This window comes from Giraffa tippelskirchi, chromosome 1, assembly GCF_054371585.1.
Source record: "Giraffa tippelskirchi isolate mGirTip1 chromosome 1, T2T-mGirTip1v1.2.pri, whole genome shotgun sequence".
Classification (NCBI taxonomy): domain Eukaryota; kingdom Metazoa; phylum Chordata; class Mammalia; order Artiodactyla; family Giraffidae; genus Giraffa; species Giraffa tippelskirchi.
In genome coordinates this window covers 211,365,287-211,389,551 of record NC_137275.1, presented here as the reverse complement: position 1 = coordinate 211,389,551, position 24,265 = coordinate 211,365,287, and the positions used below count along the sequence as shown (strand labels likewise).

Sequence of the window (24,265 nt, the reverse complement as noted above, 5' to 3'; positions counted from 1 at the left end):
CTGTAATGTGATTGTCACCAAGGGAGAAGATAAAAGAGAGAGGATTTGGGTGCTTTTCCCGTTAACATACCAAATGCTGTAGGGCTGGAAGTGTGTGTGTGTGCTTGTTTATTTTGTACTCTCTCACCCTTGTGTTTAACTGCTCAAATTAAATTTCACACCAGTATGCCCAGAGTATCGGCACACGCGCCAGATATCCATAACTGGGATAAAATTAAAATCTGTGCTATTTATGCAAGGATCAAATATAGCATGTGTTTTCATGCTGTGTCTGGATTTCAGAAGACTCTGAAAGTTTACAAATGGACGCACACAACATACACTTATATGATTCAGAAACAGCAATGTATTATTAAGTCAGGATGGCGCACTATATCCTCGGTCACCAGGAGCAACATTCATTGAGAATCAGGATGCTGTGCGCTGAAGTCGCTCGCTCTGGGAGCCCTCCCTCTGGGGCTGGCCTGTGTCTGGCCCTTGGGGAGTTTCTCCCACCCGAAGGCCTGCCTGCCTCTCAACCAGCACACGCTCACTGCAGGGCAGTCCCTGCCTTGGGAGTCCCTGAATGCAGCGATTAATTGGCCAGCGAGAATGTGGGCAGAGGAAGCGTGGAAGGTTGGTGTCTGCACCATACTCCCGGGAGCTCTAATGCATATGTTATTTTCCCTATACAAAGAGTCAGTCGCTTATTTAGAAATATAAATATTTTTAAACCAAAGTCGCGCAGACAGCTAAGAAACACATGATTATAATGGAATCCACACATTTTCTTAGAATAGCAAATGTTGTAACAGTCTTCTAACCATTCAGTTAGTTCCATGGTTTGGTGTAAATGGGAGGAAAAAAAAATGCTTTGGTGTAAACTAATGAGCCTGAAGGAAGCCAGGGCTATAATGGTCGTTCTATGCCTCTAATCCAGGATTTCTCAATAGCAGTGCTACTGATGTTTTGATGCCAGATAAGTCTTTCCTTTGGGAGGTTTCCTATGCATTGTAGGATATATATCAGCAGCCCAGGCCCCTGCCCACCAACGCCAGCAGTGGCCCCTCCTCCTCATCATGACAACAGAAAATGCCTCCAGACTGCTGCATCATGAGAAAGCAAGATGGACCCTGGTGCAGACACTGCTCCAAGTCAAGTGCCAAGTATTCAGTCCAGCCGCCCTGGACATGTGGACATGAGCAAGCTGGCGCCCACGGCAAGAGATGGGGGTCCAGGCTGAAGCCAGGAGACCAGCCCCCAGACCCTACATCTCAGGAGGTCATAGGGAAGTGCTGATGTGAACTTTTCTGGCACCTTCTTTGAGACTTGCACCCTCTCCCTTGCTCTGTGTTTGTTCCTGATTTATAAAATTTTGCCATTTCTACTGCTTCCCCGCTCTTTCTTTGGCTCTGGCCTGTCCCGCCTGCCCTGGTTCTGTCGACCTCGGTGGAGACGGAGAACAGCTGGCTGTAAGTTCCCACATAACGATGCCTCCAGACACCTTGAGGACAGTCATTCAGTTGCTCTCCAGCCTTCCCTTCTCCGCTGTAAATAACCGCTTCTTTCAAACTTGTTTTTTCTTATAGGTCTCCTTTTCAGTTCCTTTGGTTAGTTTTCTTTGCAGTTTCCAGTTTGACTATGTGTGTCTCAGTGCATTCTGCACAAAGTCGGGAGCATTCAGAATAATACCTCGGAGGTGAAATTGTAACACTGAATGGAAACAGCCACTCCCACTTATTAAGAGCTCACTATGTTTCAAGCATGGTTACCTGCTGGACTCTCTTGGCTACTTTTTATTCTCACAACACCCTGCAAAGTCAGTTTTGAGAGTCTTCAAAACTGGAAACTGAAAACGGCTCAGTTAAGCTACTTCCTCGAAGTCAGTCCTCTAATTCAGCACAAAGTTGTGGCCTGGGAGCCCAGGTCTGCTGACCTTTGCCTGCATGCACCCTCCTCCGTCTCTCCTATAAAGAACTCTCCAGTCACATCCCATCTGTATGCTGTGCACTTCTCAGCCTTTTATTCCTAATAGTTCAAAATCGCAAAAGCTCTCAGTGTCTAAGGCAACCATTTTTATCTGAATTTCTTTCAAGTATCTCCTGGATTTCATAAAAGGTCATTTCCCTGATGACTTATTCTGAAAGGTAAGACTTCCTCATTTCCAAACTAAGACATTAACTACAATAACTCCCAAGTCTCTTAGTTATATGGGTTCTGGGTGTTAATTTTAGAAAACAAAGTTACCTTCCCCCCACCCCTCTTTCTACAAACATGGCTAACAGGACCAAGATAAAAAAACAAGACAGACTCTGAAAGGCGGGCGAAGGACTGACAGCGTTTTCTGAATGAGGTTATTCATGGTGGAGGCCAGTGAAGGACAGAAGCCGGGAGACTGGACTGTTTCCAGGTAGGGCCTGAGTCCTGTCTTGGCTACGGAAGCTCAGCCACTTGGGGCTTTTCCTACAGGGGGCAGCGACAACTGTGGGTCTTTTCTTGACTTCACACCTCTCAAAATTACCTTGGGTAAGAAATCAAGGCCTGAATCACACTCATTGTGACTCAGCTTCCAGCACTGGCTGCAAAAATATTATGACTTCACCAGTTTTGACTACAAGATAGATCGTGTCTCTCATCTACTCATTCTTAAAAGATACTGAGTGCTGCAGCTGGACACAAAACTCAAGAGGCTCCAGCCTGGAGCAGTGCCACACTAAAGCACGTGGGTGCTAAGGTTCACCAAGAGCCCAGAAGTATGTGCCGGGTGGGAAAATAATCTGTAAAATCACAACTACTAAGGGGGGTCAGGGGGAGAGGGGGGTCACTTCTATTCAAAACAGTGAAAAAAAACCACATCACCGTGGAGCCCAGAATTACCAAGTAATAACTCTTCCTGAAAGGCAGCCCCAACACACGTGGGCTTCCTCCCTACAAAGTGCCAGGCTGGGGGTGGGAGCTGGGGGGTGGGTATTTGGAAGTCACTCACTCCAACCAACTCTGAATGCATATTGCCATGGTAGAGGGCCGGCCGAGACCCCCGCTGGGCCAAACCAAAGATCTATCCCGTACTCTAACTCACAAACCAGTGACAAACGCTGAGGACCAGAAAGCCACCATCCCCAAGTATAACCATAAACAGACACATGTCAACGTAAGCACAGCAGTTTCTGTAAAAAGTTAAGTTTTGACATTAGCCAAGCTACCTTCCTCAAGCCAGACAAGAGCTGGGGAACTGTACCTTTAACAGGAAGAAGTATGTGATGCGGATGAAGGGAACATGTAATTTCACTGAATAAGATGAAAGACTGTCAATCTCATTGTAGCATTTTTTTTTTTTCTCAAGAAAAAATGATACTGATCAGATAAGATTAGGGGAGATTAGTTCTGTTCCAAAAAGATACCCACCTGCAGGGTTCAGTTATATTTAGCATTTATGTACGTATTGAGGTTACAGGCTGAGAAATAGAAATTTTAAGTTTATAAGCCAACTGGAGACCAATCTCAGTGATTACACAGCTCTGTAATTATAAATAGTTGATGAAACTGTTTCATGCCTATAATTCAATTTTTGCCCAATTTCTCAGGTTTGCTATACGTATATAATGGACATCCAGGCCAAGCAACACATGAGGCATTCATTGTGCTCCCAATGGTTATAAGTACTCAGCAGAAATGTACTCTGGCTTCCCTGGTGGCTCAGACGGTACAGAATCTGCCTACAATGCAGGAAAGCTGGGTTCAATCCCTGGGTCAGGAAGATGTCCCAGAGAAGGAAATGGCAAACCACTCCAGTATTCTTGCCTGGAGAATCCCAAGGACAGAGGAGCCTGGTGGGCTACAGTCCATGGGGTTGCAAAGAGTTGGCCATAACTAAAGTGACTTAGCACGCAACCAAAAACATTCACGTACTCTGAAACTATTTCTTCCCTTGTTCACTATCTCTCTTCCTACTAAAGTTCAAGCTCCTTCAGTGCCCAAACCTTGCCTGACTCTTCCTGGCAGTATCCTTAGAGCTTAAAGCAATGCTAGCATGTGGTGGGTGTTCAATAAACATTTGTAACATGAATGAAAACCCATTCAAACATCATACCACTTTCTCCTTGAACCAGAAGTCTCAGGGCTTAATTTTTCCCTGGTTACACTGGTCCCATCATGGTGAACCTCATCAAAGCTCTCTTTCATTTGGCCAGAATATGCCTTTCTGGCCTTGCCTTCTAGTACCTTCTAATTTCACTCTGTAAACACATCTTCCCTCTACTCACCTGGGTGGTTTGTTAAAATTTTCCTTACACTCTGTAATGAGTCAAATGGAGTCCCCAGAAATTTATGTCCACCTGGCCCCTCAGAATGTGACCTTATTGAGACCTGAGGTCTTTGCAATGTTAGTCAAGATAAGGTCGTACAGGATTAGGGTGGGCCCTAAAGTCAGGGTAAGAGGAAGAGAGCACACACACACACACACACACACACACACACACACACACACACACGAAGGCCATGTGCACGCACGCACACACACACACACACACACACACACGAAGGCCATGTGCAGAGGGAGGGAGAGACTGCAGTGATATGGCTACAAGGCAAGGGATGCCAAGAAAAGTTGGGGGCCAGGAGAAGCTGGGAAGAATATAGGAAGGATCCTCCCTCCCCTAGAGTCTTCAGGGGGAACACAGCCCTATGAACAGCTGCATTTCAGACTTCTAGGTTCCAAAACGGAAAAAGAATCCATTTCTGTTAAGTCCCCTACATAACGAATACACCCACCTCAAGTCTTCTCTGACTGCTGAAATGTTATCATGGATCAGTTTGAAAGCCACCCCCCTCCACCACCTTTCTCTGCTCCAAACAGAAATACATCTGCCACTGTCAATCTCCTAGATACTTATCACTCACTATCTTAAACATACTTACGCACACACTTCATCTTCTTGAGGAGGGCAGACTGGCTCTCAGGTACCCCATCTTAACCCAAAGAACCCAGCACGGTATGGCAAGGAACAAGCAAATAATACATGTCTACTGAATGCATGGACCAACAGAATGCTCTGTTTTGTAGCAGCCAATGTGATTCCACGGTTATTTCTCATTCAGATCACCCAGGAGTGGACTGAATTCCTTTTTCCTCCCTATTTAAATACAGCAATTTGTCTGGACAAAAAGCTAAGGAGACTCTATTCTTGCAAACAGCAGCTTATTCTCAGGGCCAGTTCAGAAGTTGTTTTTCTTGCCATTCGTTCCAAGTATTTTAATTAACTAAAGTCTCAGAAAGATCTCTTGCTGCAGGCCCCAGAGACCAAAAATGTTTATTCATCCACAGAGTAAGGAGAGCACAGGTGCAGAGAGAGCCACGTCCTGCTACTCTGAGATCAGCCCCAACTCAAAAGTGCCAGGCAGACACCCACCCAACCCTCTCTTCTTCGTCAAGACTAGCTCCCCACTGAGCCGCCATCTTGATTGAGATGGACCCCAAAGCCAGGCCAGGATGCGTATGGCAGACGTGCCTTCCCAAAGTGCCCTGCCTCCCTGTGGCTCAGTGGTCCTTGTCTCTGACCCCCAACCTTCAGACGACTCTCTCCCCAGACCCAGACACCACAGCCACTGGAATGCTCAGCGGAGTGATGCCAACCGCCTTCCCAAGGGCGAGACAGGGATGCCTGGTGGGTAAAGGCGTGGACCGGGGCTGAGGCAGGCCTGGGATCAGATCCCAGCTGGGTCGCTTATTAGTCATCTGACCTTGGGTAAGATGCTCAATCTTTCTGAACCTGTTTTCTCCCTTGTTATCAGGGATAATGGTAACACCTACCACTCAGAGTTTGGTGAAAATTCCATGAAATGACTCACTGGAAGGCACTTAGCACAGCACCTGCTACCTAAGAAGTCCTCAGGAACAGTAACCACTGCTGCTGCTGTGGGTGTTGTCACTGCTACAACAATCCTCAAATACTCATGTTCATTCCAGATTGTCCACTTTCTGACCCCAATGAGGACTAACTCTACATATGCTGATGCTTCTTTTAATATAAATTATCTCTATAAATAACCAGTGACAGCCAATACGATGGATGGATCATGGGATCAGAAACCTGGGGTTGACACACAGCTTCCCTGCTCAGCAGGTGGGTGACTGGTTGAACTGCTTCTACCCTCACGGGTCCAGCGAAGGGGCTGGTGGGGAGTTCACCACTGTATTCAGGCTGGGGACAGCATGCACTACTTCATACACAGCCCCCCTCAGGAGAACCCAGCGGAGAAACTCCTTTCAGGTGCCAGCACCTCAGCTTCTTGAACATTTGAAAGCCTAATGAACACCCAAAATCCAATTGCTTCTGCTGTTGTCTCCCCCACAGTGGGCAGGAGTCCGAGGGCTGAGACTGTAGCCCACTGCCAACAAGCACACAGTACCTTGCGGAAGACACCAAAACTCTAGGTGAGTGTTCTCATACTTTCACGTGAACTTCCAACTACTTTTTCCTTATTCTGCATTTGCCCCAATCTCCTCTCTTGTTTTTAATCCTACAATCTGTACAACTATCTTTAACATGTCTTCAATTCTTTGTGAAATGACCCTAAAACACTACACTAAAACAAAGAAAAAAATAGTTTTTGCCAGCTTCAAGCTTCACATACATAAAACAGGACTACAGGTCAAAGTATCATCCCTCCCAGTGTGGCTGGAGGATGAAGTGACCGTGTGTGACAAGCACTGGGTCAGGTGTGGCGTGCTCCAGGCATTAAGTGTTTCTCTCTGCTTTCTCATTTCCTGGATTCTCAGCTCAGGGAAGGATAGTCAGCGAGCCTGCATTAGGCATCAAGACTCTGATCCCAGCAGGCATGTGTGCGTCTAAGTCTCTGCAGTCACGTCCAATTCTTTGTGATGCCACAGACTTCTCTGTCCATGGGATTCTCCAGGCAAGAATACTGGAATGGGTTGCCATGCCCTCCTCCAGGGGATCTTTCCGACCCAGGAATCAAACTCGAGCCTCCTGCATCTCCTGTACTGGCTGGCAGGTTCTTTACCACTAGTGCCACCTGGGAAACTTGATCCCAGCAAGCAGCAAGTGGAAACAAGAGAGAATCCACCACTGAGGTGGGGTCTTATGGCTCCTGTCTGCTCCACGGTAGCATGACTCATGGCCTCGTTCCAAGCAGTGGAGGACATGGAGCCACTGGCAGACACATGGGCCCAGTGACCGGAAGCCAGGTGACTGAGGCAGCACACCCCAAGGGACCCCAGGAGTTCCTGACTAAACGTTCCTGCACGGCTTGCAGGCGGGTGTCCTTGCCAGCAGGCATCTCGCGTCTCCAGTCTGCCTGGGGAGAAGGGAGACCAGAGGGTGCTGAAGGCTGATCTTCCATGGTGTCTGCAGCAGACGTGTCACAAAATGCACCGGCCAAAGGCAGTGGCTCTGGGGAAATGCTGGAAACATTGGAAATGCCCCCTGAATACCCAGCATTTCAGAGCAACATCTCCGCAGGGCAGCAGAAGACACTTAATGCATTTGAGTCGCAGGTGGCAAACACTGGAAAGCATTCCCAGGTTAGAGGCAAAGGAAGGAAGACAGGCAGGAAGAGGAAGAAAAGGAGGGAGGGAGGAAGGAAGGAGAGACAGAAAGGTCAGTAGGTGGAAATAGTAATGGGTACTCGAGTCATCTTTTTCCATCCACCTCTGGCTGGAATCTCTTCCGGACAAAGTATAGTTGTTACATATTTTTCCTTCCAATGCAGAGGGCACGTGTTGTTTAATGGTATTTTAATTGGCCAGCAGTAAACTCAGTTCAAAGAAAAAAACCTAAAAGAAATATCCCAATATATCACTAAAAGAAGTATCCCAATATATCAAAGGAACCAGCATTTACGAATACCCAAGATGCATCCACATGGAACACACCAGACACTCAACATGCCACCTCAGAGGCATAATCATCATCTCTTTACGGAGAAGAGGTAAAACATGAGAGGCTTTAAAGCCAAAATTTAAACCCAAGGTCTACGGCATTTAATATGTATCAGGCTGGGATTTCCTGGCAGTCCGATGGTTAAGACTCTGCCCTTCCAATGCAGGGGATGTGGGTTTAGCCCCTGGCTGGGAAACTAAGATGCCACATGCTGTGTGGCACACAATATTAAAAAAATAAAAATTAATCTGTATCAGGCTACTTGTAGTTTTAAGAATTTTCTCCATCCACTTCAAGAGAAATCCCACATTCTGCTTTGGAGATCATCATTTTGGTCTTCCTTCAAAGAACTGCTTACAACCACAGGGCTCTTCACCTTCTACCATGAGTTCACCCACCCACTCGGCTTCTCATTCACTCCCTCCTTAGCAAGGTCGTGAGAGCAGAAGACTCGGAATGCAAAAGCTCTCTCTCACGGGGAAGCCCCGCAGAAGCGGAAGCCCCGCAGAAGCGTTCGCTGTGGACTCCATCACCTTTGCCTCCCTCCAGGTGAAGGAAATCCTCTCAGCAGGAAGATGCTCTTACCCTGTGGGCTGTCACTGGGGTGATCGCTGTGATTTCTTTTGGGGAGATAAGGGGAGGAACAAGGGACCGGAGAAGAGGTGTTGCTGCCACCTGGAGACAGCTTCCCTCTAATGCCACCCGAGCCACCCTCCCCCCACCCCCTGCATCCCAAGAAAACCAAGCTCAGAAGGTTACCTCGGTGTAGCACAATGTGGTCGATCATGTTGCGTTTGTATTTGGTGTGATAGAGGCAGAGAGGACAGCGGAGATCTTTGGGGCCCTCCTCGGGGACCGCCGAATGCCCGGCTTCCACGTGCATAGTAAAAGCAGATCTGAGAGGGAGCGGGGAGAGAGGCGATGAGTGGGGCCCAGAAGCATCACACTCACACCCCTTGCCGGCAGTCCTATGGAGACACCCTGCTGCGGGGGTGGGTTATCCGAAACTATAGTAGTTCCTCGTGCTTGCTGAGCACAAGTTCCTCTGTCACTCAGGCAATGACTGAGCACTCTTCTGCAGTGGTAACTTTTTGGGGGGAAATTCTGCTCCTTGGCTGGGCTCAGGGCAAGTTTGAAAAAAAAAAAAAAGAAACAGGCTCCTCGTTTTATTTCTGAAAATGAGAAGTTGCCTGTTAAAAATATAAAACAAAATCCCTACGAGAATGGATTTCTTATCACGCTCGGAAGGAGAAGCTGGGATGATTCATCAGCTGCCCTGGTGACTCTTCCCAGGGACGGAGGGAGGGCGGGTTGGTTGGGAAAGCAGGACGGTTGATGACCACATAAAGACGCTCAGAGCTGTTGTGCCAGCTCGAATGTGGAGGGTACCACTGCCTCCCCTGCTCCATCCTTTTCAAAACTTCAAATTTTACAAAGCCTTAAATGTCTCATAAAAATGGATGAAACCCAAAGTTTAATGGGCAAGGTCCTCTTCTTATTAACCCGAGTGCCTCTCTCCGGGGAAACAGGTACACCTGTCAATGGGCCCTTGTTATCTGAGTCCTTCTCGACTTCTCTCTGTTCTAAGGTCACATACATATTTATCTAAAAAACAACTGAACCACATTGACAGTCAGAGATGTTACACATTTTCCATCAAATCCCAGTGACGAAGATGTTGCTGAGAAAGAGACTTGTTTTTCTATCAATTCAAGTTTGGAGGGGTTATGAAGCCCATCCTCGCCAGCCTCTCCGTATGGAGTGTGTATTGAAATATTGGAGTGACCTAAAGCCCAGGCCCTGATTGCAACAGGAGCAGATAATAATAGCTTCATATCTGTACTATAGCATCTAATCTCATTATAATAGCTTTCTATGATACAGTAACATTTTGTATTTCCTTTGTGCCAAGCACTATGCTAAGCACTTTATGGCTTCATTTATTATTTTTTTAACTCCTCACAAGAGCCCTGTGAGGTAGGTACTATTATTATCTTTATTTTACAGATACGGAACCAGAGACACAGACAGGTTTACTAACTTGTCCAAAGTCACACCGTCAGTAACGGGCAAAGTTGGGGTTCAAACCCAGGCAGTCAGGCTCCATATTCTACACTCGTAACTACGACCCTAAGTGGAATCTCCCAGGATGAGATGAAATCACAGGAGCTTAGATTAAGTAAGAAGAAGCACTCCAATCTTTGTCATACTCCACAGCAAAAATGACTGTGGATTATCTTTTTCTATGTGGGAACAATCTTTCTGTGATTGTTAAAGTTTAGTCTTCCCAGTGTGAAGTCTTGGTTCTCTTTCAATAATATGATCTTAAGAAATAAGAATTCTTTACATGGGTAGCAGAGTGTCACTATTGCTGGATGTTCTCTCTTGACTTTGACTTTGCTTCTAAGAAGACTGTTTTTCCCAGAGAGACAAAATAAAAGGTGGGGAGGTGGAGGGCATAGTTTTCTAAAAGGGAAAACACTCACTGCTTCACGCACTGGGTCAGGGAAATCCTTCACACTCCTCAGGCACCCATTTGCTCTGACTTTTAAACTCATCTGTTCTCATATAGCTCTTCATCCCTTCCCCAAACCCAAAAGCAGTCTCTGGAACTAGCCTCCTTTTGTGAAGACTGGACCCTACCTGCTCATCATCCCTTGGGCAGGGCCTCCCTTGAGCTCCAGATAGAGGAGTGGAAGGGAAGAGTGTAGTGAGGGGCGGAGCAGGCGCAGCCACCTTGTTTCTCAAGGCTGTTCTTTACATCACTTACTTAAAGCCTGTGTAAAAGGAGCAGTCTTTGCACTTGAAGAGCTTCTTCCCGCCATGCTTGTCCCTGTAATGGCGCCTGATGCTCTGGATATAGCCAGAGGAGAATTCACAGAATTCGCAGTGAAGAATGGCTTCCGTTTTCTGCTCAGTGCCCCCCGCGGCACCAGAAAGAGGCACGGGGCTCACACGGCTGTTGTTTCTCGCCAGAGCAGCGGACTGATAGTGGTTCAACTGCTGCTGAACATCTGGAGGCTCAGAGTAGGATGAGTCTGTGGACAGACAGGGGACAATGACACCAGACACAGAGAACACAGTGGAGGTTTGACACTTGAAAACCCCTGAAAGAAGTTTTGAGTACTTTTTTTTAAGGGGGCTGACTGTGATCCCAGCTTTCATCTTCATTTACGTTCTACAACGCATCTCTGGGGAAAGGCAGGAAGGGAGGAAGCGTCACTTCTTTTAATCTGACTTTGAGGGTTCATGGCATTTAAAAATAAAATTCTGAGGTTAAAGGTTTCAAAGTGAAGGAAGAAAGTAAACTGTTTTTTAAAGGAAACTGCAGTGTGGCAACAGGCTGCCACAGAACACCCGTCCCTGTAGGTGAGATAAATGAAGCCACATAATGAACACAGGCATCCACAAGAGAAAGGAAAGTAGAAGATGCGGTATCTCCAACTTTGCAGAACAGAATTATTCAAGCCAACCGGGGTGGGGGGGGGAAGGGTCTTCAACAGAAATGCTCAAGCACATGGCACTCACAAATATAAAAATGTTTTATGCCTTCACTGTCAAGTGATTTAAATTTTAAAATATAAAAATCCAATAGTGTTCTCCAGGAATGGATGTTTAAAGCTTAGTCAGCATTAAGATGGAGATTTATTCATAAATCCCATTAAAATGAAATTCCAAACAAGTCTCCCTGAAAGGTATTTGAAAGTTTTGCAATTTGGAGGAAAATGTCGGAAGTGACAGGCACAAATCTTAAGCCTGTGAAGCTGGCATGCGGTGGGGAAATCTGATGTAAAAGGTAGGTGAGAAAAATCTCAGTTTCCTCTTTAAATAATTTTTTTTTTTAAGTTTTAATAAGAGATAGAAAGTGAAAAAAAACAAAAAAAAGGTCTTCAACCTTTTCCCAACACACCGATCTGAACGTTGAGGTCAGGAATTCACCAGCACTGTCATCAATATTGTCTTGTATAACCTATGGCTAGCCATGAATGACACAAATGGACTCTGTGAATCCCATACAGATGAATTTCAGTGTAACTTTCCTGAAAAGAAAACAAAGGGCTCTTTTCTGATGCTTTTCAAAAAAGCAGGGGTGAAAAAGGACAGAAACTGTTTCAGCCTCCTCCTGATTTGATGGATACTTAATTTTCCAAAGTGTGACTCCCCCAGGTGGGACACGCGGGGGCTCTGTAAAAACCTACATTTGATGAAACTGGTACCATCCATCCCATCAGCCTCTTTGCAAAGAAAGACAAAAACAGCAGCTTCCTGTATTGTGGGGCCACCTCCTGTCTTCAAAATACTAAAATACCTCCCCTTCTTGTTTTCTCCTCCCCCTCCTCAATTTGTATTCCTCAGGATTGAGGAAAGAAAAAAAAAAACTTTGGAAATTGTAAACAAACCTGCCATACACAAACACAAATAAAACAAGGGAAAGTTGAACAGTATCTCCAAGCCTCCGTGGGTTCATTACCAGGTGTAAACCGAAGACAAAGGAAGAAAGAAATGACACAACTGAATTCATTTCACTCGATTCTTTTTATCTCCTTTTTCTTTACTCCTCGACCCTAGCTGATGAACCCACTCAGGATCAGAATAATGCAATTGTCAACTTCTCTTTCTTTCCCTCAATAGCGGGTTTGTTTACCATTTCATGGATTGTTTGAGATGTTTTCTATTTAAGCTCTCAACACTAGTTTCTGTTTAAGACACACGCACAATGAAGCAAAAGGCACTCTCTGCCCACCTCTCTCGTTAACAGGAACGTGAGCTCCTGGGTAAGTACCACCACCCCAGGACCCTGGTCAGCCCTACCCTCTGGGCAGCGCTGGTTCTGGTTTGCCCTCAGTTCTGTAGGAAAGAAATTCTGCAACGGACAAGGCCAAAGTCAAGTCCAACTGCCCTGAGTTGTCGACCATTCACAAGTCTGCCCAGAGACCAAATCAAAGGAACAGTCCATTTCTCAGTAAGCAGCCACCACTGCCTCCAAGGTGGGCTTCCCAGATGGCTCAGTGGTAAAAATTCTGCCTTCCAATGCCGGAGACGTAGGAGACTTGGGCTCTATCCCTGGGTGGGGAAGATCCCCTGGAGAAGGAAATGGCAACCCACTCTAGTATTCCTAGAGAATCCCATAGACAGAGGAGCCTGGTGAGTTCATGGGGTTGCAAAGAGTTGGATACGACTGAGTGCCTAAACAACAACTGCCTACAAGGCTCAGCACCCACCTCAGTGAGGCCCACAAGTTAGCACAGATGCTGGCATTCACCTTGGACACAAGACCCTGGACAGCTTCAATCCTTTTATAACAAAAATCACGAAGTGGCTTCCTAATGTGATGATAAACCAGGTCAATCTGTCTCCCCTACCTTCCACCACCCCTAGTCTAGCACATGAACAACTCTCTTGGGTAAACTTCCCCAAGGGGAAAGCATTTGACAATACATTTTTTCTCATTTCTAGCGTTTAAGGCATATTTATTACTCTATCGCAAAAAACCAAATTCTCGATTTTCACACCGGTACTTCTGTGATATGAAACTTGAAGAAACAAAAATGCAAGAAGTCGTGGAGAAAGCATTCCAAGAGAGGAAATTCATCACCTGTCTCAAATGGCAGTGTGAAAAGAACAACTCTACGTACCTGTGTCATAAAATCCTTCTTTTCTGGTTAGAATCAGGTGGACAGGTTTACTTACAAAAATAAGCAGATCCCACCACCTGGGATACATTTGAAAGAATGCCAAGGTGACAATTTTTGGGTCTCCTGAGAGCTTTATTGTCCTCTCTTGTGCCAAGACACACACTTCCTTCCTCGCTCTCACTTGGAGTTTGTGAATAATACAGACTTTAACACTTCAGGCACTAAAGCGACAAAGATGTGAATATGTCTGATTTCACTTATCCCAAAAAAGTCTACCTGCTGAGCTACATAAAATCCCAGTTTGTTCACGAAGCCCGGCCAGAAGAGCAGAAGAGGGCGGTTTTGTGCCCAGTTAGAAAAACAAACAGATTGTTAGCAGTGAAAGGTATGTCACATAAGTTAAAAATCATCATTAAGACTATTTTCTTTCATTCCAAGCTTAAGAAAGGAAAGTAAAAAAAGAAACTTTGTGCTTGCTTGGAGGGCCCGACTTGTGGTCATGGGAATATATAGCAGGTAAAGCACAGGAGAGTGAATCCAGAGAAAAACCCTGTACCCAACTGCAGGCCACACAAGTTCCATCTTTACCCCCAGCAAGGCCAGAAATATCTACAATGGAACCAATAGCCAAGAGGGTGGCAGTCCACCCATTCTTAATCCAACCCTGAGATGTGCAGTTCAGCAAAGAATGTTGGTCTCTGACATGTGACTATTTATACACAGAGTTTGTAAGGCCTCCTCAGGTGACCATTTTGCCTTTTTGAGGTCTTACAAATAGCTGAAAAAAGAAAAGAAGCAAAAGGCAAAGGAGAAAAGGAAAGATACATCCATTTGAATGCAGAGTTCCAAAGAATAGCAAGGAGAGATAAGAAAGCCTTCCTCAGTGATCAATGCAAAGAAATAGAGGAAAACAATAGAATGGGAAAGACTAGAGATCTCTTCAAGAAAATCAGAGATAGCAAGGGAACATTTCATGCAAAGATGGGCACAATTAAGGACAGAAATGGTATGGACCTAACAGAAGAAGAAAATATTAAGAGGTGGCAAGAACACACAGAAGAACTATACAAAAAAGATCTTCACGACCCAGAGAAACACGATGGTGTGATCATTCACCTAGAACCAGACATCCTGGAATGCAAAGTCAAGTGGGCCTTAGGAAGCATCACTATGAACAAAGCCAGGAGAGGTGATGGAATTTCAGTTGAGCTGGAATTTCAAATCCTAAAAGATGATGCTGTTAAAGCGCTACACTCGATATGCCAGCAAATTTGGAAAACTCAGCAGTGGCCACAGGACTGGAAAAGGGCAGTTTTCATTCTAATTCCAAAGAAAGGCAATGACAAAGAATGTTCAAACTAACACACAATTGCACTCATCTCACATGCCAGAGAAGTAATGCTCAAAATTCTCCAAGCCAGGCTTCATCAGTATGTGAACAGAGAACTTCCAAATGTTCAAGCTGGATTTAGACAAGGCAGAGGAACCAGAGATCAAATTACCAACATCCACTAGATCATAGAAAAAGCAAGAGAGTTCAAGAAAAACATCTACTTCTGCTTCATTGATTACGCCAAAGCCTTTGACTGTGTGGATCACAACAAACTACGGAAAATTCTTCAACAATACCAGACCACCTTACCTGCCTCCTAAGAAAGCTGTATGCAGGTCAGGAAGCAACAGTGTCAAACTAGACATGGAACAACAGACTGGTTCCAAATTGGAAAAGGAGTACGTCAAGGCTGTATATTGTCACCCAGCTTATTTAACTTACATGCAGAGTACATCATGCAAAATACCGGGCTGGATGAAGCACAAGCTGTAATCAAGATTGCCGGGAGAAATATCAATAACCTCAGATATGCAGATAACACAACCCTTATGGCAGAAAGAGAAGAGGAACTAAAGAGCCTCTTGATGAAAGTGAAAGAGGAGAGTGAAAAAGTTGGCTTAAAACTCAACATTTAAAAAACTAAGATCATGGCATCTGGTCACAATACTTCATGGCAAATAGGTGGGGAAACAGTGACAGACTTTATTTTTTTGGGCTCCAAAAATCACTGCAGATGGTTACTACAGCCATGAAATTAAAAGACACTTGCTCCTTAGAAGAAAAGCTATGATCAACCTAGACAGCATATTAAAAATCAGAGACATTACTTTGCCAACAAAGGTCCATCTAGTCAAAGCTATGGTTTTTCCAGTGGTCATGTATGGATGTCAGAGTTGAACTATAAAAAAGCTGAGCGCCAAAGAATTGCTGCTTTTGAACTGCGGTGTTGGAGAAGACTCTTGAGAGTCCCTTGGACTGCAAAGAGATCAAACCAGTGAATCCTAAAGGAAATCAGTCCTGAATATTCATTGGAAGGACTGATGCTGAAGCTGAAGCTCCAATACTTAGGTCACCTGATGCAAAGAACTGACTCATTAGAAAAGACCATGATGCTGGGAGAGGTTGAAGGCAGGAGGAGAAGGGGACGACAGAGGATAAGATGGTTGGATGGCATCATTGACTCTATGGACATGAGTTTGAGCAAGTTCTGGGAGCTGGTGATGGATAGAGAAGCCTGGTGTGCTGTAGTCCATGGGGTCGCAAAGAGTTGGACACGACTGAGTAACTGAATTGAACTGATACACAGAGTTTAGGAAATTAAATTATGATTTATAATTGCAGTTATAAAATAAATTTAACTAAGTTATATGGAGCTATTCATTTTGTAAACTGTCTATAATAGGAAAATGATTTTGTAAAAGCAGGCTCACACTAGAACTTTAGCGTGGACAGCTACAGCATTTCTACATGTGGGTTTGGAAGTTACCAAATAGCCAGCACTGAATTCCCACGATTACCATGTATGGCATAGGTTCTCATCCCAGTTTTACTGATGAGGTTGCTGGGGCTGAGAAGTTGGCTACACAGTTACTGAGAGGCAGAGGTAGGATTTGAACAAAGATCTGTCTGACTTTAAAATGAGTCTTGTCTATTATGCATCTGTACTCAAAATGTTGACCTCTGGGGTCCCACGATGCAAGTCAGAAGAACACAAAAGAACACCTGAGTGTTCCATTAGCAACACACTCATAGCAGAGAGGAGAAAGAGAAGGTGGTAGAAAGATAGAAAGTAACATGAGAATGGATATAAATTAGAAAATAACACTCAACTGAATACAAAGAAAACACTAAAATGAGCATTTCAGAGCACATGGGGAAGAAAAGAATCAACATGGTTAAGATTCTCAGGAAAGAAAAAGAATATCCAACATTTCAAAATGCTTTATAAAAACACACAAAAAGGGACCACCCAAAAGGCATTTGCATACGTGTGCTGTGCAGGTAAGCACCGCCAAGCACCCAGAACTGGAGACGTGCCAGCCCACACGTCATGCTTCGATTAGATGCTGGATAAACTGCCCTCAAATAATAACGCTCTAACATGCCTTAGGAGGAACTTGGCTGGGAAAGAAAAGTATCCGAGTATCAATGGGAGATGGGTGCTTTCTGGTGGCTCATGGACAGCTCAGGACGTCAAACCAGAGAAAAGGGCTGAGCTCCAGATGAGACCTCCTGGCCCTCTCATTCAGTCAGCTTCCTGGAGAAATGTGAAAGTTCTGACTCTCGGTTCAGCTCCCCGGAATTCTGGCCAAACCCAGGTTAAGTACCCATGCAAAGAGTTTTTTTTTTCTTTTTTCTCCAAAAACGCACCAGCACAAAAACAATCACTGGAAATTTATTGAACTCTGGAAGAACAATAAACCATGACAGAATGAAGCTAGCTTGAATATTCTGCTTCTACAAACACTCAGTGGACATCGTCTTCGTGCCAGGCCATGAGCAGGCTCTAGGGACTCAAAGTCAAAGAAGGTGTGAGGTGGGACTTCCCTGGAGGGGAAAAGTGTGGGTAGGACTCCACACTTTTACTGCTGGAGTCCCGGGTTCAATCCCTGGTCAGGGGATCCCACAAACCACGTGGTCAAAAAATCAAGGCACAGGGGGTGGGGGTTTGATCCCCAGTTAGGGGATCCCACCAGTCATGCGGCACAGCCAAAAAGAAAAAAAAAAAAGGCACTAGAGGTGCCTTCCACAAGCCCAAATCTAGAGACACAGAGTAGCTGGCTGTTATGAAAATAAATGCCTGCTCCACATCTAACACACTTCCTCCACTGATTGAAGGAGTAAAAGAAGCAAAGAGAACAAATGATCAGTAACAGGGGAGTTTAACTATTGCAACATTAAGGCAGACACAGAGACGAGTTAAGAGTCAATTGAGCAATAAATTGTGGGAGCAGCAGAGGACAGCCCCCTTCCGTGCTGAGTGACCTAAAAAGGAGGCTGTACAGGAGGATCAATTCTCAATTTTCCACAGCTCCGCAGAGAAGGTGTGAGTGAAGGTGAAAAACTGGCAGGAGTACCTTGGTGCCAGCAACCACATTTTATTTGAGCTAGATCTTCATGCAGACTTAGAAGAGAGGCTCTTTCATCAGGGAGAAAGTACCAGGAGAAAATACAAGACAAGATGATTTCAGGCAAGCAAATGGTAGATGTGGATGTGCAGGAGGGGATGGTTAAATGACACCCATTCATTCAGTAAACATTTACTGAGTATCTAAGTCCATGTGAGACCCTGTTGTGGAACAGGTGGATGTGGTCCCTGCCCTCAAGCAACTCACCATCTCGGGCAGACGTGTAAATAACTGATGATGACACACTGCACCCCCAGAAAAGTCTCAACAGAGGACCTATCTCCATGGTCCTAATGGGGAAGAAAAAATCAGCCATACATGGTGACTGATGGAAGTGGGAGTGAGAGAGACAGAGGGAGGATCTCAAGAAAACCTTGATTTCCACTAATAGATGGAATTAGTATCAGCTAGAGTGTCAATTAATGAAAGCAACACCAAATATGGAGCTACCTAAATGTTCAATTCACCACACCTCCATCTTTAGTCGTAAACAGAAATTAAACAACTACATTTTTATCACAACAGGGAAAAAAGTGACTTAATTCCTACAGGGAAAAGAAATAAAGATCAGAGGATGAGTCTGAGTGGGAAACTATGTACACTGGAGGCTAAAAGAGATCGCTTAGGGGAAGATTAAAAATCTTCAGATCCTAAAATAGCATAGTGTTCAAAATGATGAACGGATTATGATTTTCTTCAGAAAAGCAGGTGATTTGGCAACTAAAGGTTGGCAGTGTAAGGAAACAGAAACAGAATATTACCTGGAGGTAATTTAACATCAAATTTTGTAAATGCCCAAAGTTAGGGGGTTGGAAAGTGTGCAAGTGTTAGTCGCTCAGTCATGTCTGACTCTTTGTGACCCCATGGACTATAGTCCTCCAGGCTTCTCTGTCCATGAATTCTCTAGCCAAGAATACTGGAGTGAGTTACCATTTCCTTCTCCAGGGCATCTTCCCAACTCAGGGATTGAACCCAAGTCCCCTTCATTGCAGGCAGATTCTTTACCATCTGAGACACTAGGGAAGCCCATGGGGGTGGGACCTAAATGTGCTGGAAACACACCCTACTGTTTCTGGAAAAAAACTGCCCAAAGCACACTAACAATGGCAAGAGAGCAGGCTAAAGACATACTTCAGCTAATAGGCAGGAGCTCCCATCATACAATGGCTAAGAAACTCAGGCAAAGAACAAAAGGGTCCAAGTATTTCCATGGACATGATAGCAACCCAGGTATCTGCTAGTAATGAGATAAGAGAATCCTCCTACTTATTGGCAAACTTAAACATGACCTGAGTCTTCATCTAAAGCTGAAAAATGGTGTCTGGCAGACGCCTTAAACTCAGCATGCCGCACACAGCCACCATCTTTGCTCAAACATCTCCTCTGGTGCTCTGAATGTGCGTCATTCAACTCAACGCTTCATTCAAGCCCAAATGGTGGGACTCCTCCTTCCAACTGTCGGGCATTTCCTGTGGTAGCACATTTTCCAGAGACATAGATCACTTCTCACTTCCAATCATCTTCCTCTCCAGGCCCCTGCCTTCCTTTCTCACTGTTCATTCAGGTCCTCACAACCCATATGGGCAACTCTAACACCCTATGAGCTGGTCTTCCTTCCTTCTAGATCTATTCTACTTTGGCAAGTGTACATGTCACAGACATATAATGTATATCGCTTTTTACAGGAATATGACAATTATGCCCTAGGGCTCAAGGATAAAGTCTACTCCTGGGTACACACAGCTCAACAGTCTGGCCACCCTGTGCTTCCAGCCTCACTTTTCCCTAATTCCTTGCACTTTCTATACATATCATCATCGGAAATCCTTGATCAAGGGCTATCCGAGGCTCTTCCTCTTCTTTATGCCCAGCAAACCCCTACCCATCCTTCAAAGCCCAGCCCAACGCCTTCCCTCCCAAACCCAGACAGAAACCCTCTCTCCTCTGTGCTTTGCCAACACCCATTGTGATTCTCACCTGGATCTTATTAGACTTCAGCTTACACTTATAAGCTCTCTTAAGCATCCTCCACCAACAAACTTGGGCATATCAATGCCTTGACCTTAAAGCATCCCATTGCAATAGGAAACAGGCTGGTTGTTGGGACTTTCTCTAGCAGGCCTACCCATTTTTGCTTTCAGCAGTTGTGTTAATGCTAACAAAAATCACTTTTATTTGCTCTTAAATTTTTTTGTACTTGTTTTATTTATATTCGTTACTGAGCTTATTCAATTTAATTAATATTACCTAAAAGATGAAAGATGCATATAAAAATTGCCATTTCTATGAAAGCTATGTTAAATGCTTTGAAAAGATTTGAGAAAGTTGCTAAAAAAAATTATTGTCAAATTACATTTTGGCAAGATAAAAGATTAAAGAGAACATAAAAATCTAGAAGGACTCTGCTCTAAGACTGTTCCATAAATGTCTAAATTATCATTCCACTTAAAAGAAACCTGAAAACAGAAGTAGTATAGGTGACTGTGGTTTATGCAAGAGAGAAAAATGGGGAATTCAATCAAAAGACCCAGACATAAGTTTGATCCTACAACACAATCCTGATGAATGAATTTTTTTATTTTTTGGCTGAGCCACATGTGGGATCTTAGTTCCTGACCAGAGATTGAACCCATGCCTCCTGCAGTGGAAGTGCCGAGTCTTAACCACTGAATAGCCAGGGAAGTCCCTGAATGAATGCACTTTTAAATGAAAATAAAACACGTAAGGCATTTTCAAAAAGATTCCATGTGTTAAGAAATTTTCAAATATTACTGGAAAACAAGGTCTGATTACATCAAATAAGTTTCAACTGTATCTATCCATATGTTTGACCCTATGCTTAGTTGCTCAGTAGTATCCAACTCTTTGAGACCCCGTGGACTGTAGCCCACCAGGCTCCTCGGTCCCTGGGATTTTTCAGGCAAGAATACTGGAATGGGTTGCCATTTCCTTCTTCAACATTTGACTCTATTTTATATTAATTCAGAAAATACTTATTAAGATGCTTTTATGTACCAGGCACTTCTAAGGCAACTGGGGTACCTTTCAGTGAAAAAAACAGCAAGGATCCTTGCCTTCGTGGGACTTACATTTTGGGTGGACAGGAATAGTATCTTGTGTGCTTTTATAGCCAGACTGATAGTCCTTTCATTAAAAAAAGGTACTTAAGAAAATGTTTGTTGAATTTGTGAGCAATTTTCTTAAATTCTACCCTATACCTCTATCTATCTAAGTTACAAGAAACTGTGTCGCATAGAGCTGTCAAGATGATTCAAAAGATTTATTTAAGATTTCCTAGGTTCTATCTGAATTCGTTTGAAACTCAGTTTCTTTCTCAAGATAACTGCTGTTCACTTCATGTTAACAGGGAGCAGAATGTGGTATCCACAACATGACCAACTACAAACCACCAATGCAACTTCCCAAGTGTTTCCTTGGAAGATTCTCAAAAAGGCTCTCCAGATAGAAGACTGGGCCTTTCTGAAGGAAAACTATTAGAAACTAAGCTTTGGAACACAAGCCATTTCAGCTCCTCCTGGATAGTATCTAAAGGGGGAACATAAATCTCTAGAGGCAGCCATGTGACTTTATTTCCTTCTTTTGATTATGCCTTGAAAATCTCCAGGCCAAGGACTCCGGCACCTCCTTGCCTTCTGTCATCAGGAGCGTTCTCTGGCCTGGGTGCACAAGATTATGATACAATGGCCAGGAGGACAATGGGCGCTGGATGACTATATATAGGAATTCTGGGCTTGGTTGTCATGGAGGCAAACGGAAAAACAAATGCCTAATCCTGAAAATAAGGTTGAGGCCAAACTTGAAGGAAACACACACTGAAAACTTCCTGTCATTCTGATGAGTAAAAACAAAACCTTGAAATATGATCAGGGAAAACAAAACAAAAAGTTAAGTCTTCAAAATGACAAAAACAGCAAAAAAAAAAAAAAGAGCCACTGTCCCTTTTTGAGATTTAGTATCTCATAATCCGTAAGGTCACTGAAAGGGTCTCTCAAAGGCCTTATTGGCAAGAAGTTTCATGTTCTCATTTTCTCTATATTTTGGCAGGGAATTCAGGCAAGTCTGATCTAAAACAGAAGATTCCGGGACTTGCAAGTCACTAGGTCCTATCGTGGAGGACAAGACCATCTGTCTCTGTATCATTTTTCCCCAGTGGCATCATCATCCACCCAGTCAATAAAATCAGAACGAATCTTTGATTCATTTCTCTTCCACTGAAGGAGTGAGAAAGCCCTATTGGTTCAACCTCCTGAAAAGCCTTTATCTGTGACCCACTCACGGGTGCACAGCCCCTGCTTCTGTTCGGGTCCCCATGGTTGCTTGTGTTAACTTGCATTGCAGGATGTTCCCGATTGGCTTTCTGTCTTCAAGCGTCTTCTCCCCCTAAGATCCCGTCATTTTCTAAAAGTAAGTATGATCAAGGTATTAATGCCTTCTTACAAGGAAACTGTCCAACCTCTGAACATCGATGCCCCAGCCCACCTTCATCTTCCCAGACCTACCTCAGTCCACACCCCCCGTGCTCCCACTCAGTGCTCCTCTCAGCCACGTGGAAGGTTTCTAACATTCACTCTGCGTGCTCTTTTTCACCGTTTCCTTGAATATTCCTGCAATATCCTTCTTCGACTTCTCAGCCTGGCAAATTCATCTTTCAAGACTGAATTCCATTCAAATTTACCATCACTATGAAGATCTTCCTTGATCTTTCTAGATACACTTATTCAATTCCCCCTTCACCCTCTCCTGCTAGTACTCATGCTGTATGCAGGTTAATTTATTTTTGCCTCCAGCAGACTATGATCTCTTTGCAAGTAGGATATCTGTGCATGCACACATTCATCCATCCATCCATCACATTTTTTTAAAGTTCATTAACTCCCAGAACTTAGTTCAGGGCCTGAGCCAAAAGAGGTGCGCAATAAACATGGTATAAAGATCCAAAAAGAGTTCAAACTGGGAAAACTGCTCGGGAAAACCAAGATTTAACAGGAAATCCAATTAACAAAATGTCACTCTCTCTTTGAACACTGACGTTAACAGAGCTGGCCCACTGAAACAGTGATCCACTTTTATTGAAAAAAGTCTCGGTCTTTTTTTTTAATTACGTGAAGAATGGCTTCTGGAACATTTGAAAATTTGAATGGCAGGAAATTCATGATCCATGGCCATCCCAAGAAGTCACAGGCATAATTTCTGGTTTTCACCCTAAATCAGCAGTAAGTCTAAACTCTGAGATAGATGGTAACAGGACATGTGGGAGACACTTCAGATGAATCAGTATGCAGCTCTCTCTCCTTTTTTGTACCCACTGGCAGGCACAGATCTGTGGTAGGTACAGGTGTTCATGAAATACGCAGGTGTAAAGGTACTATATGTTTAAATGCACCATGACTTTGCTACCACCATCAGCTCCTAAAGCCGTGAGAATAGACGCCTCTGCAATCCAGGATGTGTTCATGGATGACATTCAGACACTTAGCAGTGCATCCTCATTGCATGAAATATTTTACCAATTCCTCTCGACCATGGATGCACTCTCCTCCCAGATACGTAGGGTAAGGTTATTCCTTTTGTGGAAGGACTTCTGGTAGCTCAGAAAAGCAAAGATGGTTTCATGTCACCTAGCCAGTAAACGGAGAAACAGGAACATAACCCGGGGCTCCTGCATGCCCCAGTTTCAAAAACATGTTCTTTTTCTGCCACATCCATTAGCAAACATTGCAGGTATTCCTTCTGTACTAAATGATATTTGTAACTCAAAGTGTGTGTTCTTGAGAAACCTGCCTTGAAACCGGCTGGAAATCTGTCAGGAAGCAAATGAACGTGTGGTGAAGGAGCCTCTTTCTCCTATTTTTCGGGAGGAAGCTCTGGGTGGCATCTGCCATTGTTCACTGAGATGCTCTCACAATATCGAATGCATAATTCACCTGTGACTCTTTGGAATTGTGTGATGAGGAAGTAATGCTTCCTGCTGTTCGTTTAGATCGTATGGATGTCTTTACCACACAGAAAATCCAATGAACAACGTGGAGAACAAAAGCCTCTTTGTATCAGTGACTTGGCCACCACCGTCCAGAGCTTGCTGGCAACTTCAGACGGTATTTAGAGCTCACAGGCCGTGGGCAAGGCCACCGTGCTTCCTCCTCAAGGCTCAACTGGAGGGAAGATACCTACTGACTTCAAGGAGGCAGTCACAGCACACAGCTTGCGACGATCATGCCAGGGAGAGCCCGCCCAGGGAACAAGGCAGAGACTTCTCAAAAGCTCAGC

The 24,265-nt window shown here is 44.4% G+C and overlaps 1 protein-coding gene across 12 annotated transcripts in view; it reads right to left on the bottom strand.

Annotated features, from left to right (window-relative positions):
• The window catches only part of ZNF462 (zinc finger protein 462), a 178,972-nt gene that overhangs the window by 29,176 nt on the left and 125,531 nt on the right, over positions 1-24,265 (bottom strand). For all 12 annotated transcript variants that reach the window (XM_081525575.1, XM_081525536.1, XM_081525497.1 and 9 more), the window contains 2 exons: positions 10,651-10,918; positions 8,640-8,776 (listed from right to left, as the gene is read on the bottom strand). In XM_081525575.1, coding sequence (XP_081381701.1) covers positions 8,640-8,776; positions 10,651-10,918 — 405 coding nt within the window. The remainder of the gene's footprint in view (positions 1-8,639; positions 8,777-10,650; positions 10,919-24,265) is intronic.